Source organism: Tamandua tetradactyla, chromosome 7 (assembly GCF_023851605.1).
Source record: "Tamandua tetradactyla isolate mTamTet1 chromosome 7, mTamTet1.pri, whole genome shotgun sequence".
NCBI lineage: Eukaryota > Metazoa > Chordata > Mammalia > Pilosa > Myrmecophagidae > Tamandua > Tamandua tetradactyla.
In genome coordinates this window covers 55,768,290-55,786,075 of record NC_135333.1, presented here as the reverse complement: position 1 = coordinate 55,786,075, position 17,786 = coordinate 55,768,290, and the positions used below count along the sequence as shown (strand labels likewise).

The window sequence follows — 17,786 nt, the reverse complement described above, 5'->3', positions numbered from 1 at the left end:
TCTTGTATACTTGGAATAAATCCAACTTGGTTGCTGTGCATGATTATTTTTATACATTATTGGATTCGATTTGGTAATATTTCATTGAGGGTTTTTGTATCTATGTTCATGAGAGATATTGGTCTGTAGTTTCCCTTTCTTGTAATGTTTTTATTTGGTTTTGGCATTAGGGTAGTACTTATCTCATAGTACTAAGGAGTGTTTCTACTTCTGTTTTCTGGAGGAGAGTGCAGAGAATTGGTATCAAACCTTCTTTAAATGGTTGGTAGAATTCTCCAGTGGAATCATCTTGGCCTGATGCTTTCTTTTTTGGAAGGTTATTAATTTTTTATTCAGTTGCTTTAGTGGATACAGTTCCGTGGTAGTTGGATTCAGGTGTCAGCTTGGCTAGGTGAAGGTGCTTTTAGTTCTATTGCTGTGGACATGAGCCAATGGTACATGAACCTCATCTGTTATTGGTTACATCTGCAGTCAGCTAGGAGGCATGCCTGCTACAGTGAATGATGTTAGATTTAATTTGCTGGTGCTTAAATGAGAGACTCAACGTAGCACAGCCCAAGCAGCTCAGCATACCTCATCTCAGCACTTGCAGCTTAGCCCAGGCCTTTGGAGATGCAGAAAGGAATCACCCGGGGGAAAGCTGTTGGAACCCAGAGGCCTGGAGAGAAGGCCAGCAGAGATCACCCTGAGCCTTCCCACATAAGAAAGAACCTCAGTTGAAAGTTAGCTGTTGTTGCTCTGAAGAACTATACGTCAACTAAATAAATCCCCTTTTATTAAAAGCCAATCCATCTCTGGTGTATTGCTTTCCAGCAGCTAGCAAACTAGAACAAGTTCTGTTCAGAGTATATTTCTGCTGTATAAGTTTTGGCAGTTTGTGTCTTTCAAGGAATTGGCTCATTTTGTCAAAGTTGTATTTGTGCATAGAGTGTGACTATTCCTTTATTATCCTTTTAATGTCTGTGGTCTTAGTAATGATGACCCATCTTTCTTTCTGATGTTAATAATTTGAGTCTTCTGCTTTTCTTGGTTAGCCTAGCTACAGGTTTGTCGGTTTTATTGATCTTTTCAAAGAGTTGGCTTTTAGTCTCATTGATTTTTCTCTATTAATTTCTTGTTTTCAATTTCATTGGTTTCTGCTCCAGTTTTTATTATTTCTTTAAGTCTGCTTGCTTTAGGTTTATATTGCTCTTTTTTGTGCTTTACTGTTATTGGATAAGGTAGTCTATAGATGTTGATTAGATCTAGTTAATGATAGTGCTCTTCAGTTCAACTATATCCTTACTGGCTTTCTGCCCGTTGGATCTGTCATTTGCTGAGAGAGGGGTATTGAAGTCTCTGCCTATACTAGTGCAAATGTCTACTTTTCCATGCCATTCTATCAGTTTTGCTTCATATATATATGTGTGCATATGCTTCATATATGTATATATGTATGTATTTTTCATATATGTGTGTATATGCTATATATATGTATGTTTGTGTGTGTATGTGTTTTTTCTTTCATGTATTTTCACACTTGTTAGGTACATGTGTGTTCAGGATTGTTGTCTTGGAAAATTGGTCCCTTAACATTATATAATGACACTCTTTATCCCTGATAATTTTCCTTTCTTTGAAGTCTACTTTGTCTGAATTTAATATAGCTACTCTGGCTTTTTTTTTTTCTTTTAGTGATATTACATGGTATTTCTTTATCTTTTGATGTTTCATCTGTGACTTTATATTTAAAGTGGGTTTCTTCTGTTGAGCTGTAATCCAGAAGCCTTGATTCTTGAAGAGAATTGAGTAACTATAGAGCTTTTACTGTGTGACCAGGTGAGTGTGAAAACCTTGTGATTGACACTCCCTTTAAACCTTGTGACCAGCACTCTCTTAAAAAAAAACAAACAAGTTTTTAAAAGGTGGGGGGGGGTATGGATGTTTTGAATATTCTTTTATTCTTATTTTTCTATTTTTTGGAATAATGAAGATGTTTAAAAATTGATTGTGATGAACTACTGATTGTAGAAATTGGATGATTGTATGGTATGTTTATAAAACTTGAAAAATAATAAAGTGGGTTTCTTGTAGACGACATCTAGTTAAGTCTTGTTTTTTTAGGTACTCTGATAATGTCTTTGAACAATTCTTGCAAGGCAGGTCTACTGGTGGCATATTCCTCAGTTTTTGTCTGAGAAGGTCTTTGTTTCTTTTTCACTTTTGAAGGATAATTTCACTGGATACAATATTCTAAATAGGTTTTTTTTCTTTTCGGTGCTGTAAATATCTCACTGTACCCCCTTTTTGCATGGTTTCTGACTAAGAGGGCCAATGTAATTCTTACGTTTGTTACTCTGTAGGTAAGATTTATTTTCCTCTGGTTTCTTCTAAGAAGTTCTCCCTTTTTTGTGTTTTTGTTTTCTGCAGTTTCGATATATGTTTAGGAGCAGTGGTTTTGCTTTGTTTTGTTGTATTTATCCTGCTTGAAGCTGAATCGAGAAGTCACCACCTAACCTGCATTTTTGTTGTTGTTTTCTTTTTTCTCCAACAACATGTTATGGCCGTCTTTCAGTATTTGTTAAGTTTTCAACATTGTATTGATTGACTAATGTGTTTCCCATTGTCAGACACTTCGGGTTGTTTTCATTGTTACAAAATGTGGGTATAGAGAGGAAACCTCATAGTTTAAATCTTTTCAAGCATCCTTAAAACTCTTTGAATTTTAAAAATTATTTTGCATTTTATTTTATGTGTTGAGATGAGCTTAATAATATCTCCAACTTATTGTCAGTATCTTAGCACCAAAAAATTCCATCTTAGGAAATGTCCAGAAATATCATGGAATCTTCTTGGGACAATGAGAAAACCATTCAGCCAGTATTTTTAATTCACACCAGCAAAGTGGTAGAGCTTAAGTACCTGGAGTCCTCAGAGATAATCAACTTTTTCTGTAGGTAGAGAAATTATTTTATTTTATTTTTATATTTCCGTTAGATCATTTTAAAATTGAGAAATTATTTGGCCAACTTAAAAAAAAAACTAGAAAATGCATGTTCATTTTCCATGAAATAAATAAAATAAAGACAGTTAATCAAGCAGCTCATTTGTGTTGCCCAATCAAATAGCTCACTTATATTGCCCTGACTGAATGACTCTATTAAAAGATTGTGTCAAAATTTTGTTTTAAATGTTCCCATTAAAACATCATTATAAAATGATATTTAGGCTCCCAGTTGGTTAGAACAGAGTAACAGCAACTCCTTTCAGGCTGAGCTTTTGGGCTCCTTTTCTTCAACTCTGCTGTCTGTTTTCAGCAGAGTTACCAGCCTTGATCCAGCAAGCATTTGAGTTTCACTTCCTCCTTTTTATTATGTAAGTTTTCATTTGCTGTAAGTTCTTTCTTTCTCCTTTTTTCCTTTTTCTCAGCCTCAAGCACCATCCTAAAACATCCTTTCTTACTTTCAAGCTGCAACCTTATCTCCCTCCCTCCTTCCCTCCTTCCTTCTAACACCAACTCTGAGAACTATTCTGCTTTCATTGTCTTCATAAGCAGTTCTTACTCACTTTGCTCTTTTAAGCCATTACTGTTGCTTGAATGTTGATTTGTTGACAATTTATAATTCTAATCTTTCTTTTCTTCTAATTCTGCCTGCTTTTTGGGGTTGGTGAGGAGTGGAGGAGTGTATCAACTATAGATTTCAAATCAGTATCTTGAATCTTAAAACCTCTCCTTATTCCCAGACCCAATGAACAGTTCCCCCTGGCCCCATGGCCTTCTTAACTATATCATATTCAAAATTCATTACGGAAAGATCATGACTACCAGTTTTTCTCTCTTGATTAATGACAACATGTGGTAGTTGGGTTCAGGTGTCAACTGGCCAGGCGAAGGTGCCTAGTTCTGTTGCTGTGGACGTGAGCCAGTGTACTGTACGTGAAGCTCATCTGTTGCTGATTACATCTGCAGTCAGCTAGGAGGTGTGCCTACTGCAGTGAATGATGTTTGACTTAATTGACTGGATGCTTAAATGAGAGAGCTCAACACAGTCAAGCAGCTCAGCATACCTCATCTCAGCAGCACTGGCAGCTCTCAGCCCAGGCCTTTGGAGATGCAGAAAGGAATCACCCCAGGGAAAATTGCTGGAACCCAGAGGCCTGGAGAGAAGGCAAGCAGAGATCACCCTGTGCCTTCCCATGTAAGAAAGAACCTCAGTTGAAAGTTAGCTGCCTTCCTCTGAAGAACTTTAACTAAATAAATCCCCTTTTATTAGAAGCCAGTCCATCTCTGGTGTGTTGCATTCCAGCAGCTAGCAAACTAGAACACAACGCCATTCAGGTCATTAAGTTAGAGATAATTTTCTCTTCATTCTAAGAACTTGCTCTCAAATCTAGCCTCTTGTTACTTTCCCAACACCTTAGTCCAGTTTCTTGTTTTTTTTTTTTCTCATTAAAACTTTTTTGTTTTTTGTTTTTAATTTTTTAATTAAAAAATATGACAACAAAGAAACACAAACATTCTTAACATATGATCATTCCATTCTACATATATAATAAGTAATTCACAATAGGATCACATAGTTGCATATTCGTCACCAGGATCATTTCTTAGAACATTTGCATCAATTCAGAAAAAGAAATAAAAAGACGACAGAAAAAAGTTCATGCATACCATACCCTTTACCCCTCCCTTTCATTGATCACTAGCATTTCAATCTAAGTTTATTTTAACATTTGTTCCCCCTATTATTTATTTTTATTCATATGTTTTACTCGTCTGTTGATAAGGTAGGTAAGAGGAGCATCAGACACAAGGTTTTCACAATCACACGGTCACATTGTGAAAGCTATATCATTATACAATCATCTTTAAAAAACATGGCTACTGGAACACAGCTCTACACTTTCAGGCAGTTCCCTCCAGCCTCTCCTCTACATCTTGACTAACAAGGCAATATCTATTTAATGTTTAAGAATAACCTCCAGGATAACCTCTTGACTCTGTTTGGAATCTCTCAGCCATTGACACTTTATTTTGTCTCATTTTGCTCTTCCCCCTTTTGGTCGAGAAGGTTTTCTCAATCCCTTGATGCTGAGTCTCAGCTCATTCTAGGGGTTTTCTCAGCCGGTTGATACTGAGTCTCAGCTCATTCTAGGATTTCTGTTCCACGTTGCCAGGAAGGTCCACACCCCTGGGAGACATGTCCCACGTAGACAAGGGGAGGGCAGTGAGTTTGCTTGTTGTGTTGGCTGGATTAGTCTAGTTTCTTAACATTTGTCTGGAAACTGCAGCAGACTCTTATTCAATCTCCATGTCATCAATATTCCATTCTTACTATATGCTTTTCATTGCCATCCAAGAAACTTAACTGAAAAGCTATACTCGTTTGTTAGCTTATAAGCATTCATTGTTTCCCTAGTATCTATAAAATATTTTAACCCCAACCTGTGTCTCCAGAAGATGAAGCTGGAGACAGCTTCAGCTTCATCTTCTACCATTTCTCACTTCTCTCTGAACTGTGAGAAATTTTTCAAAACTATATCCTATTCCTGGCAATGAACTCCTTAAGCCCTCCTTCTTTATGCACAGTTACTATGTTTTCAGTTCTTTCATGAAGCTCTTCTTGACCACATAGATACTTTATACAAAATTGAGGGCTGAAAGGCATTATGTATGTTATGAGTTATAATGCATTGTCTTCCCCATCAGACCTAACTTTCCAAGACTTGGGATCTTGTTATTTGTGAACCTAGCACCTAGTACAGTTTGTTACATAGTAAGTACCCTGTAAATGTTTTTTAAAATTTTGTTAAGTAGCCAAAACACTTTTTATTCCCAAAATTGGTAAAGAATAAATAATATAATTAACAGTATGGTACAAAAAAATGATCAGAAGAACAGGCATTCTGCTTTATACATACATTGTATATATATATTTATAATCTATAAAACAAATTCACATCTCAAGCCAAAAACCTGAATTGATATAGCTAACTACTGTTAAAAGAAACAGCAGTAAATTCTTCTGCCCAGACCATAAGCCCTAATACCCTGTAAATAAGGTTATTTACTCTTGCCTTTTACAATTTCATTTCTTCTGACTGTAAGATTCCTACCTGAGTTTTATTTTTTTTCTATTTTTTTGTTGTTGTTTAGTTTTTTTGTTTGTTTTTGAGATTTAACTCTTTTCGTTTTGGAAAAGAAGGAAACTAAACCAGTGTGAAGACATTACAAAATAGAAAAAGTAAGAAAAATGAGGTCTTTAGGGACCATAAAACATACATATTTGATTAAGTATTCATATGCTCTTGTGCTTTAGTTATAAGGATATCTTAGTGCTTTAGTTATGTCAGGATGTCAGGGTTGAAAAAGCTGGAGTTTTATCCTTTTTTGGAGCCATATAGATTAAAACAGATGAGCAAACAAAAACTGGGCAATCATGTAATGCAGGTAAGCTTAAATAAATACCTCTATTAACATTTCATTGAAGTGAAATAATTTTGACCTGTGAGTGTAAGCACTTCAGTTTTAACAACTATAGGGAAAAAATTTAATGTAGATTTTATGCAAATCTGTTTTAATGGATCTTGTTCATGAGATCGCTTCTTGTGGTCAGAGACTGTAACCTCTTCACCAGTGCCTAGAACATAGTAACTGCTTAGTAAATGTTGGGTTGCATTGTTAAAGTTAAAAATCTTTTTAAATGAACTATACGTTATCTATGTAAACTCCGTATTCTAACATGACTAAAATATGTTAAAACAACTAATTGACTCTAGGTGTTTTATGAAAAGATTGCTGTGAATTGAGGGAGTCAAGGAATGCTCTTTAGAGATTAAGTACACTTGGATAACCTAACAAGGGGAAGGATCTTTCTCCGTGGAAAATATGGAGATTCTGTGGCAGAGATGTGGAGGTGGAGTAGAGTATGTATGAATGCCTTGTGACTTAAGTGGAAGGTTTGTGTTAGAGTTAAGTCAAATCAAATGAGGCCTTTGCTATGGGTGTTAAGGAACTTATTATATATATATTAATAATATTATATATTATATATAATAAGTTCCTTTATATATATATTTGCACACACAATCATACTTTAAGAGTGCTGAACTTGATATAGTGTTGTATTATGGAGCTATTTTTAAAAAAACTGAAATATTTTTAAAACTTTTATTCTTAGGACCCACGTTCGAAATATGGCAACTTTGAAAGATAGTAAGTATTTTGTTTTGTCTCACACTGTAAATAAAGAAAAAAAATTATTAAATAAAAATTCTTTCAAAAATATGTTGTTTGGGACAAGTAGATTTTGGTCAAAATTGATAAAACAACTCTATGTTGTATGCATGGGCACGGAACTTGTTTTGTAATGTCCAGTGTGAGATAACATGTGACAGAGTTTTGTTGTGATTCTTTTATCTGAAGAATGATGATAATGATATAATTGGAAATTATTTTTACATAACACAAAAGTAATACTATGGAATATGTGGTTAAAGACTGTTTTTAATACCATTAAATGTTTTAAAGGCATAATATGCTAATCTCTTATAAAAATCTCTCATTTTTCCTGTCCTGTTTAAATAACAGCTAGGTTTGAACTTCTTTTATTTATTAGTACTAGTTCTAACATTAAGCTTAGTTTAGCATCATGCGTCCACTGGTTTTTGTTGGTCAGAGTGTTAATTATTTTCCCTTGTATTTTAGAAAAATATTTCTGTAAATTCATAAATGAAATTGTACTGTAACTCCTTTAATTAAAATGACACTTATATTTTTCAGTTACCAGGCGACTAAAGTCAATCAAAAACATCCAAAAAATTACCAAGTCTATGAAAATGGTAGCAGCAGCAAAATATGCTCGAGCTGAAAGGGAGCTGAAACCGGCTCGAGTATATGGAATAGGATCTTTGGGTAAGAGAGTAATGTAGAGAAGATCCCTAATGATTTTTATTAAGTACTTACTGTGATACCAAGCCTATTCATTTAATTTTCACAACAACCCTATGAAATAGGAAGCTAGACTCCCCACTTTATAGATGAGAAAAAACTGAAGCACACAGGAGTTAAATACCTTGCCCAAGATCACAAATAAAATGGTAAAAACCTTCTGTTTGAATCTACATGGTTTGAACTCAAAGCCTGTGTATGTATTAACCAGTGGTTATGACTAGGTTCACTCTTTAAATATTCTGATATTTCTCCTAGATGACTAAATGTACCATCAAAATAAATTGTAAATATAGTGCATCAGACTCAAAGGCTTGACTTCATCTGCTACCTTGAAATATGATGATCCAGCAGGTAGGGGCAGTCGGGGTAGTGGTACCTACACTGGAGAGGTGACCATGCAATCACGGATGGGACTCGTGATAGTGTTTTGAGAATATGAATTATGCAGAAGCTCTGGGAAGCTGAAGGCCTTCATGTTAAAATTCTTTTCCTCATCACTAGTCTTAAACAGAAAATCATTTTTCCTTTACAACTTTTATAGAATACATTCTTGATTCATCTTATTAATGGAAAAGAGACATGATGTGGTAGCTTAAAAAATAATTTATATTTGGTTTTAAGCATTTTTATACTTATTTCATTATGAATTTCTTTGATCTTGGACATAAAATAGTGAAGTGATACTGAAAGGTAAAACTGAAGAGCTGAAAAAATTTCCACTTTAACCAATGATTATCTTCCCTCTCTTAGCTTTGACATCATCTTACTGTCTCACTTTAAGTTCACCTAAAATATTTAACTTTTTATTATGGAAAATTCTGCTCAAATGTGGAAGCCAAGAGAATTGTACATTGAACCCTACTTACCCAGCGTTCTGCCTTAATCTCAACTCAAGGCCATCCATCCACATTTTTAGTTTTGGGCTCATATCTTCCTGAAGAAATATTTCATTTTAAATACTTCAGTGTAATCGCTTCTGCTCAGTGCTATTTGTAGCGTTTCAACTGGTGTCCTTACTTCTGGTCTGACACCTACTCCCAGCTCCCCCTCCACACACAGTTTTTTATCCACCCTTTTGGCGTGAGTGACCCTTTTAAGTTACGAAACAGATCATGCTGCTCCCCTGCCCCAAATCCTCCAGCAGCTTTCCTTACGGTTAGGATAGAAGTTTCCATTACCTATAGGCTTTTACATGATCCTGTTCCTGGCTGCCCGTCCATCCTTCTTCTGTACACTCTTCCCCCATTGTCTCATGGCTTTCTGTGTCCTTTGTTCAGGCTCTCCTTATGTGCCAACTTCTCCAGTGGCATCTCCTTTCATTACTTCCCATACTTTCATTATAACTCTTTTTTCTTTCCTTCCTCACACTTACTATAACCTGGCATATTCTGTCCTTGCTTATTTATTGTATTATTTGACTCTCCCGCTTGAATGAAGGCTTTTTAAGAGTATGGACTTAGGAGCATTCCTGTATCCCCAGCTTCTAGAACAGTGTCTGACTCAATAGACACTCAATAAATGCATGAGGTAATTAAGACTAAAGAAAGATGGCACATCAATATAATACATAAGTGAACGAATTTAACATCAACTTTATAAGAAGACAAAACTTGCTTATTTCCAAATTAAAGATAATACATCTATTACCTGGTTAATGCATGTGTGTAATAATATATTTGTGTATTAGATGTATAATTGTCTTATGTAATAATTTTCTTGTTCTGTTCCATAATACATTTATACTTCTGAAGAAAACTTTGTGAGAGAAAATGATAGAGCACATGGCTTCAGTTGAAAGTGGCTCCTTGCTGTGAAAGTGCATATTTAGTTTCACCTAACAGGTATCAAGGAGAACGGATAGGCTAGGTTTTAGCAAGCACTGTAAGCTCTAAGCCATTCACTCTCATGAGTCTCAGTCTTTGCCTAGCACAATACATAAAAACTTAAGATTATGATTCAGTAAATGTTGCTTGATTGACTTGAGTCTATCCTTGAAAAGGGTAATAATTTTCAATTTATTTAGGACTGTATCTTCTTCATATTTGTTATCCTTGGACAGCTAGCATATGTAAAATGTATGATGTGGTTGGCTTTTGATATTTGCATTTCTTTGTGGTCTCCTAAATACTGGGTCTCTTTATTAAATTATTCAGTCTAAACCTATCGTTAGTTCACCTTTGGAAAAGAAAACGGTTCTTTAAAAATGACTCTAGCCTGTTTATATGAAAAAGGAGAAGCATTTCATTATTCACCTTTCTTGCTGATATGAATAAGTATAGACTTTTATAGGTCTGTAATTGCAAAAATTTTCATTTAATAGAGAAACTAGCTTAGGTATCTGATTAGAATATTTGTAGCATAATATTTAAAATTCAAGTCTGTGTCTAAGACATACAAACTAAAAGGTACTAACTGCTAGATATTAAGTGATAATAATTTTAAATATTTTAAAATGTAAAATGTGTAGTTTGTGCTGCTCAATGTAAAAATCACATAAAAAGAGACTTAAATGAAATGTTACTTCTTCCCACTCCCGCAGACTTTGGAGTTGAGTATTAAGCTTCTCTGTTTTTTGTGTATCCTTAGGTATTGAAATTTGAGTCACTGCCCAACACTGAGAAAGTAGGAATTTTATTGAAGTGGCTGAGTGTGGGGCCATGAAAATGTAATGTGTAACTACTTGGCGCATAATTGGCCCTAGCTCTAGAAATCCATCCTTGCATTTGTACCCAAGCCAAGTTTCCCATGGGCTACCCCCACCAAGTGACTGAGCACACCCAATACAAAGGCAGGCCTGTTCTTGAGAGACTTGAGGTTCTTCTGGCTGCCTGCTTGGCTTGGGAACTCACCAATAGCTTTACCAAACTTTCCTTAAACTTTCTGGTAGTCTAAGAACCTTCTTTTCCCTCTCTTCTTTCCTTATGTCAGGTGTGCATTGAGGCCTGATGACTCTCTCAGCCTCTTCCGTCTTCTTTCCTGTTTTTTTCATGCTAAAATCCATTGGTATTTAATTACATTTACCTCCATCTTGGCCTTTGCCTTTTGGAGAATGGGAACAACAAAGTGAGATTATTAATACCAAAAACTAAGTGGCACCCATTATTTAAAGTAGATGGTTTTTATAAAAATTTGACATGCTGATATATGAGCAGCTCAGTAAATATTTGCTTTTGCTTATATACTAGAAATGTGAATTTGCTAGAAGTTTGGTATCTAGTTAAGTAGGTTCCTCTATTACTCAGGTTATAAGTTCTTTAATTATACTTGAGATTTCTTTTAGTCAGTAGTTATATTAAAGTTGGATATTAATTGGTCTTTAGATGCCTTTGTAGAGGTTTAGACCTTTATGGTTTTAGCCTGATTGTAAATAGAATAAGTATATCTTTTGATTATATTAATTAAATGCCACTTAAATTTAAACACATCATTTTGAAAATAGCTCTTTTGTAAGTCAGGGTTTGTTGCTCTATTTAGTGTTAATTGCATATAAAAAAATTCTCCTTTCTTTTTTGTTTGTTTTTGAGCTCTGTATGAAAAAGCTGATATTAAGGGACCTGAAGACAAGAAGAAACACCTCATCATTGGTGTATCCTCGGATCGAGGGCTATGTGGTGCTATTCATTCCTCAGTTGCTAAACAGATGAAAAGTGAGGTAGCTGCACTCACAGCAGCTGGAAAAGATGTCATGCTTGTTGGAATTGGTGATAAGATCAGGGGCATACTTCATAGGTAATTTATATATATATTGTTTATGATCAAAAGGGTGCAATGTGAATTAAATGAAACCTTCTTTGGTAGTTGAAGCAGGGTGTCTTTGTGGTTGGTTACCCATTTTATTCTCACAGAGACATTTTTGTTTTGTTTTTATTTTTTTCCAGACAAGATTAGAATCTATATTTCCCCTTTTCTACTTGTCTTTTGATTACCCTTCCTCCAAACCATAAATTGAATACAAATGGGAATATAAAACACAATTGGCATTAAGCCAAATGAGGAATCTGAGGAGAGATCACAACCTGGAAATCTTGGAAATGAACAATAGTTATTAGAGTTAGAAGAAGAATAGAGGCAAAGAGAATATAAAACAAGAAAAGCCTCATTTCTAGTTTTTAATTCTTTGCAGATGTTGAAGGAAGTGAAGAGGCATGATAACGTAATGCAGAGAACACCTTCGCTGCCAAAGTCTAATCTGTAGTGATAATGTTTATCTTTATTCCTTTTAATCTTTCAGCAGAAGCTGTTAAACTATTTTATGTGTCTCTTGATTTTCTTGTAGGACTCATTCTGACCAGTTTCTGGTGACATTCAAAGAAGTTGGAAGGAAACCTCCTACATTTGGAGATGCATCAGTCATTGCCCTTGAATTATTAAATTCTGGATATGAATTTGATGAAGGATCTATCATCTTTAATAAATTCAGGCAAGATTTAAAAATCACAGCTTATTTATATGAACTGAGTTTCTTTTAAAATAACTGTATGTCCATTAATTATTTTACTAATTATTATTTTGCTTTTGTCATTTGTAGATCTGTCATCTCCTATAAGACAGAAGAAAAGCCCATTTTTTCCCTTAATACCATTGCAAGTGCTGGTAAGAAGTTTTTGTATGACAAAAAGATTTGCTCTGTAGACAGGAGAGATTGTTTCATTAAGGAGAATAATGTTTATCAGGATGGCCTATTTTCAGTAGTAGCAAACTGACTTGAAACTGTTTCTAGCACCATCTGTTAGTATCTTCATGATATCTTTTTTCTTTTCTTTTTTTTGTACATTATTAAAAAAATTTATGTGTTTTTATTGGGATATCATCATACAACATATAATCCATCCAAAGTATACAATCAGTGGTTCACAATATTATCACATAGTTGTGTATTCATCACCACAGTTTTAGAACATTTACACTACTCTAGGGAAAGAAATAAAAAGAAAAAGAAACCCCCCATATAGCTCTTACCCATCCATCTTATTGACTACTAATATTGTAGTCTACTACATACTATACATACTATATTTATTATAGTTGGTTCATATTAGTGAGATCATATAATATCATCTGCATCATGATGAACCTTGCATCCATCATGACTTTATTCCATCTTACAGCTACATCATATTCCATCAAATGTATATAGTACAGTGTGTTTATCCACTTGTCTGTTGATGGACATTTGGGCTGTTTCTGTCTCTTGGCATTTGTGAATTAGGCTGCTATAAACATTGGTGTGCACATGTCCGTTTGTGTCCCTCCTTTCAGTTCTTCTGAATATATACCTAGTAATGGAGTGGTTAGGTCATATGGGCATTTCTATATTTAGCTTCCTGAAGAACTGCCAGACTGCCTTCCAGAGTGGTTATACCATTCTACATTCCTACCAACAGTGAATTAGTGTACCTATTTCTCCACATCTTCTCCAACACTAATTTTCTGTTTTTTGGGTTTTTTTGATACTGGCCATTCTAGTAGGTGTCAGATGATATCTCATTGTGGCTTTGATTTGCATTTCCCTAATGGCCGGTGAAGTTGATGGTCTTTTCATACATTTTTGAGCCATTTATTTCCTCTTTGGGAGAAGTGTCCATGGTCTTTTGCCCATTTTTAAAGTGGGTCTTTTGTCTTTTTGTTGTTGTAAAGACAATATATATTCTGGATATTAAACTCTTATGTGATATATAGTTTCCAAATTTTGCCTCCCATTGCAAAATGCCTGCCTTTTTACTTTCCTAACCAAGTCCTTTGATGCACAGAAGTGTTTAATTTTGAGGAGATCCCATTTATCTATTCTTTCATGGCTTGTACTTAGGGTGTAAGGTCTAGGAAACCACCTCCCATCGTAAGATCCTTAAGATATTTACCTACATTTTCTTATAAACCATTTGTGCTTTTAGCTTTAATGCTAGGTCTTTGATCCATTTTAACTTTTTGTTATTATTATTTTGGTTTAACAGTACACTTTTGGGGTTATTTATTTATGTATTTATTTATTTGGCATGGGCAGGCACAAGGAATCAAACCTGGGTTGCTGGCATCACAGGCGAGAACTCTTCCTGCTGAGCCACCATTGCCGGCCCTTTTAAAAATATTTTTATTGGGAAATCTTCACATACATTCCAGACATAGTGTACAATCAGTGGCTCACAATATCATCACATAATTTTGTATTCATCACCATGGTCATTTGTTTAGAACATTTGTACTACTCCAGAAAAAGAAAAAAGAAACTCATACATACCATATACCTTATACCCCTCCCTCTCACTGACCGCTAGTATTTCCATCTACCCAATTTATTTTACCCTTTGTCCTCCCTGTTATTTTTTTATGCATATTTTTTTACTCATCAGTCTACACCCTGGATAAAAGGAGCGTCAGACATAAGGTTTTCACAGTTACACAGTCACATTGTAAACATTGTATCTTTATTAAATTGTCTTCAAGGACCGAGGTTGCTGGAACACAGCTAAACAGTTTTAGTTTATAAGCTGACGGAATGCAGTATACCAGAAACAAAAGGAATGGCTTTTAAAAAGGGGAATTTATTATGTTGCAAATTTATAGTATATTAAGTTAAAGCTATGAAAATGTCCAAACTAAAGCATCCAGTAAAAGATACCTTGGTTCAAGAAGGCCAATGATGTTTGAAGTTTCTCTCTCAGCTGGAAAGGCACGTGGAGAAGTCTGCTAGCTTTCTCTTCAGGCTTCTTCAGAGACTTCCCCGGGGGTGGGGGAGGCTGTTTTCCTTATGCATCATCCAAAGCTCTGTGGCTGTGTGGGCTCTGTTGGCTGTAAAGCTTTTTCTATAATGCTTGCCTCTTAAAGGACTTCAACAAGCTAACCCCACTTTGAATGGTTTCCATCTCCATGAAAATCATCTAATCAAAAGTCACCACCCACAATTGGGTGGATCACATCCCCTTGGAAACAATGAAAAAGATCCCACCCAGCAATATTGAATGAGAATTTAATAACTTGGCTTTTCTGGGGTACACAACAAATTCAAACCAGCACAGTAGCTTTCCCTCTTCATTTTTTTTTTTTTTTATGGGCAGGCACTGGGAATCGAACCCGGGTCCTCTGGCATGGCAGGCAAGCATTCTTGCCTGCTGAGCCACCATGGCCCACCCTCCCTCTTCAATTTTTTGAAGAGTATGAGTAGGATTGGTACTGATTCCTTCTTGAGTGTTTGGTAGAATTCCCATGTGAAGCAATCTGATCCTGGACTTTTCTTTCGAAGGAGTTATTTTGATGAATGATTCAATGTTTTGTGATTGGTTTGTTCTCAAGTCATTGTTGGTTGTTCATGCTTTTCTAGGAAGTTGTCCATTTCATCTAAATCATCAAGTTTGTTAGCATATAGTTGTTCATAGTACCCTCTTGTTATTTCCTTTATTTCTGTGGGGTCAGTAGTTATGTCCCCCCCCCTCACATTTCTGATTTTCTTTATTTGCATCCTCTCTTTTTTCTCTCCAACAGCCTAGCTAAGGGTCCATCAATTTTATTGATTTTCTCAAGAGAATCAACTTCTGGTTTTATTGTTCTCTATATTGTTTTCATGTTCTCAATTTAATTTATTTCTGCTCTAATCTTTATTTTCTTCTGTTTGCTTTGAGGTTAGTTTGCTCTTCTTTCTCTAGTTCCTCCAGGAACTAGATATTTGCTCTTTCTTTTTTAATATAGTCATTTAGGGCAATAAATTTCTCTCTCTGCCCTTCTCTTGCTGCATCCCATAAGTTTGATGTGTTGAATTCTCATTTTCATTTGCCTCAAGATATTTACTGATTTCTCTTGTAATTTCTTCCTTGACCCACTGGTTGTTTAAGATTATGTTGCTTAGCCTTCATATATTTGTGAATTTTCCAGACTGCCTTCTATTAGGATTTTCAGCTTCATTCCATTGTGATCTGAGAAAGTGCTTTCTATAATTCTGATCTTTTTAAATTTATTTAAACAGAATATCTTGGAGAATGACACATGCGCACTTGAGAAAAATGTGTATCCTGCTTTACAGTGTTCTGTTAAGTTTAGTTCATTTATCATATTATTCAAGATCTCTGTTTCCTTATTGATCCTCTGTCTAGACATTCTGTCCACTGATGAGAGTGTGTATTGAAGTCTCCAGCTATTATTGGAAGTATTAACTTCTCCCTTCCCAGTGTTGTCAGTTTTTGCCTCATATATTTTGAGGCACTCTGACTCAGTGCATAGATATTTATGATTAAATTTTTTTATTTAATAAAATTCAGTGCAATTTTTCTTATGAATTGTCACTTTTATTAACACATAGTGACCTTCTTATTCTCTTTTAATTGCTTTACAGTTGAAGTTCAATGTGGCTGATATTAGTATAGCTACCTGTGCTCTTTTCTAATTGTTGTTTGCATGAAATATTTTTTTCCAGCCTTTCACTTTTCAACTTGTTTTTGTCCTTGGGTCTTAAGTATCTTGTAAACTGCATATGAGAAGGATCCTGTTTTTTAATCCATTCTGCCAATCTATATCCTTTGATTGGGGAGTTGAATCCATTAACATTTAATGTTATTACTGTAAAGGCTGTACATTCTTCAACTATTTTGTCTTTTGTATTTTCTGTCATATTTTATTTTTATGTTTTCCTTTTTTACCCTATTAGTTACCTTTACTGCTAATCCTCATTTCTACACTCTTCTTCAAACCTCTTTCTCCTGTCTTTTCCTATCTACCTAGAGCACTCTCTTTAGTATTTCTCATAGAGCAGGTCTCATGTTCACAAACTCTCTCAGTGTTTGTTTATCTGTAAATATTTTCAACTCCTCCTCATTTTTTAAGGACAGTTTTGCCAGATACAGAATTGTTCATTGGCAGTTTTTCTCTTTCACTGTCTTTTGTGTTTCATACCACTGCCTTCTTGCCTCCATGGTTTCTGTTGAGAGGTCCACGCTTAGTCTTATTGAGCTTCCCTTCTGTATCGTGGGTCACTTTTCTCTTGCTGCTTTCAAAATTCTCTTTGTCTTTAACATTTGACAATCTGATCAGTAAGTGTCTTGGAATGGATCTATTCTGTTTGGGGTATGTTGCACTTCTTGGATCTGTAATTTTATGTCTTTCATGAGAGTTGGGAAATTTTCAGTGATTATTTCCTCCACTATTCTTTTTGCCCTTTTTCCCTTTTCATCTCCTTCTGGGATACCCATAACATGTATATTTGTGCACTTCATGTTGTCATCCATTTCCCTGAGACTTTGCTCATATTTTTTCCATTCTTTTCCCTATCTGTTCTTTCTGTATAGAATTTCAGATATCCTGTCCTCTAGGTAACTAATCCTTTCTTCTCCCTCTTCAAATCTGCTGTTGTATGTCTCCATTGTGTTTTTTATCTCCAGTTTTGTGCGTTTCATTCCCATAGTGCTGCCATTTTTTTCAATCTTTCAAGTTCTGTATGGTCATGTAGTATCTTCTTTATATCCTTTGTCACCTGCAATATTTTCCTTCACCTCATTGATGTGATTTTTCAATTGATTTAGAAGATTTGTTTGAACATCTTTAACCAGTTGTTTCAACTCCTGTATCTCAGTTGAGCTGTTAGTTTGTTCCTTTGGTTGGACCATATCTTTTTGCTTTCTGGTATGAGTTATGATGTTCTGCCTGTGTTTTAGGCATCTGATTTTCTTGCTTGTTTATTCTAGAGGTTGTTTTTTCTCTTTTACCTAGGATTTTCGTGTTGGTTAGCTTTGTTCTCTCTTTGTCTCTCTTACCAGCCATTTGTCAGATTGGCTGTTCCCCCATCTCCCCCGAACACCAGACACTCAGATCAGCCTGCCTCAGCAATGGGGGGTAGGCACTGGCCACTACAGCAAGCTCTCTGTTTCTGGGT

At 35.2% G+C, this 17,786-nt stretch overlaps 1 protein-coding gene and 1 long non-coding RNA gene across 5 annotated transcripts in view; one reads left to right on the top strand and one right to left on the bottom strand.

The window, feature by feature from the left end:
• Window positions 1–17,786, bottom strand: part of LOC143691250 (uncharacterized) — a 71,432-nt gene that overhangs the window by 3,724 nt on the left and 49,922 nt on the right. The window lies entirely within an intron of this gene.
• The window catches only part of ATP5F1C (ATP synthase F1 subunit gamma), a 37,496-nt gene that overhangs the window by 12,673 nt on the left and 7,037 nt on the right, over window positions 1–17,786 (top strand). For all 4 annotated transcript variants that reach the window (XM_077169464.1, XM_077169462.1, XM_077169461.1 and 1 more), the window contains exons 2-6: window positions 7,161–7,195; window positions 7,763–7,894; window positions 11,458–11,662; window positions 12,210–12,353; window positions 12,462–12,526. In XM_077169464.1, coding sequence (XP_077025579.1) covers window positions 7,161–7,195; window positions 7,763–7,894; window positions 11,458–11,662; window positions 12,210–12,353; window positions 12,462–12,526 — 581 coding nt within the window. The remainder of the gene's footprint in view (window positions 1–7,160; window positions 7,196–7,762; window positions 7,895–11,457; window positions 11,663–12,209; window positions 12,354–12,461; window positions 12,527–17,786) is intronic.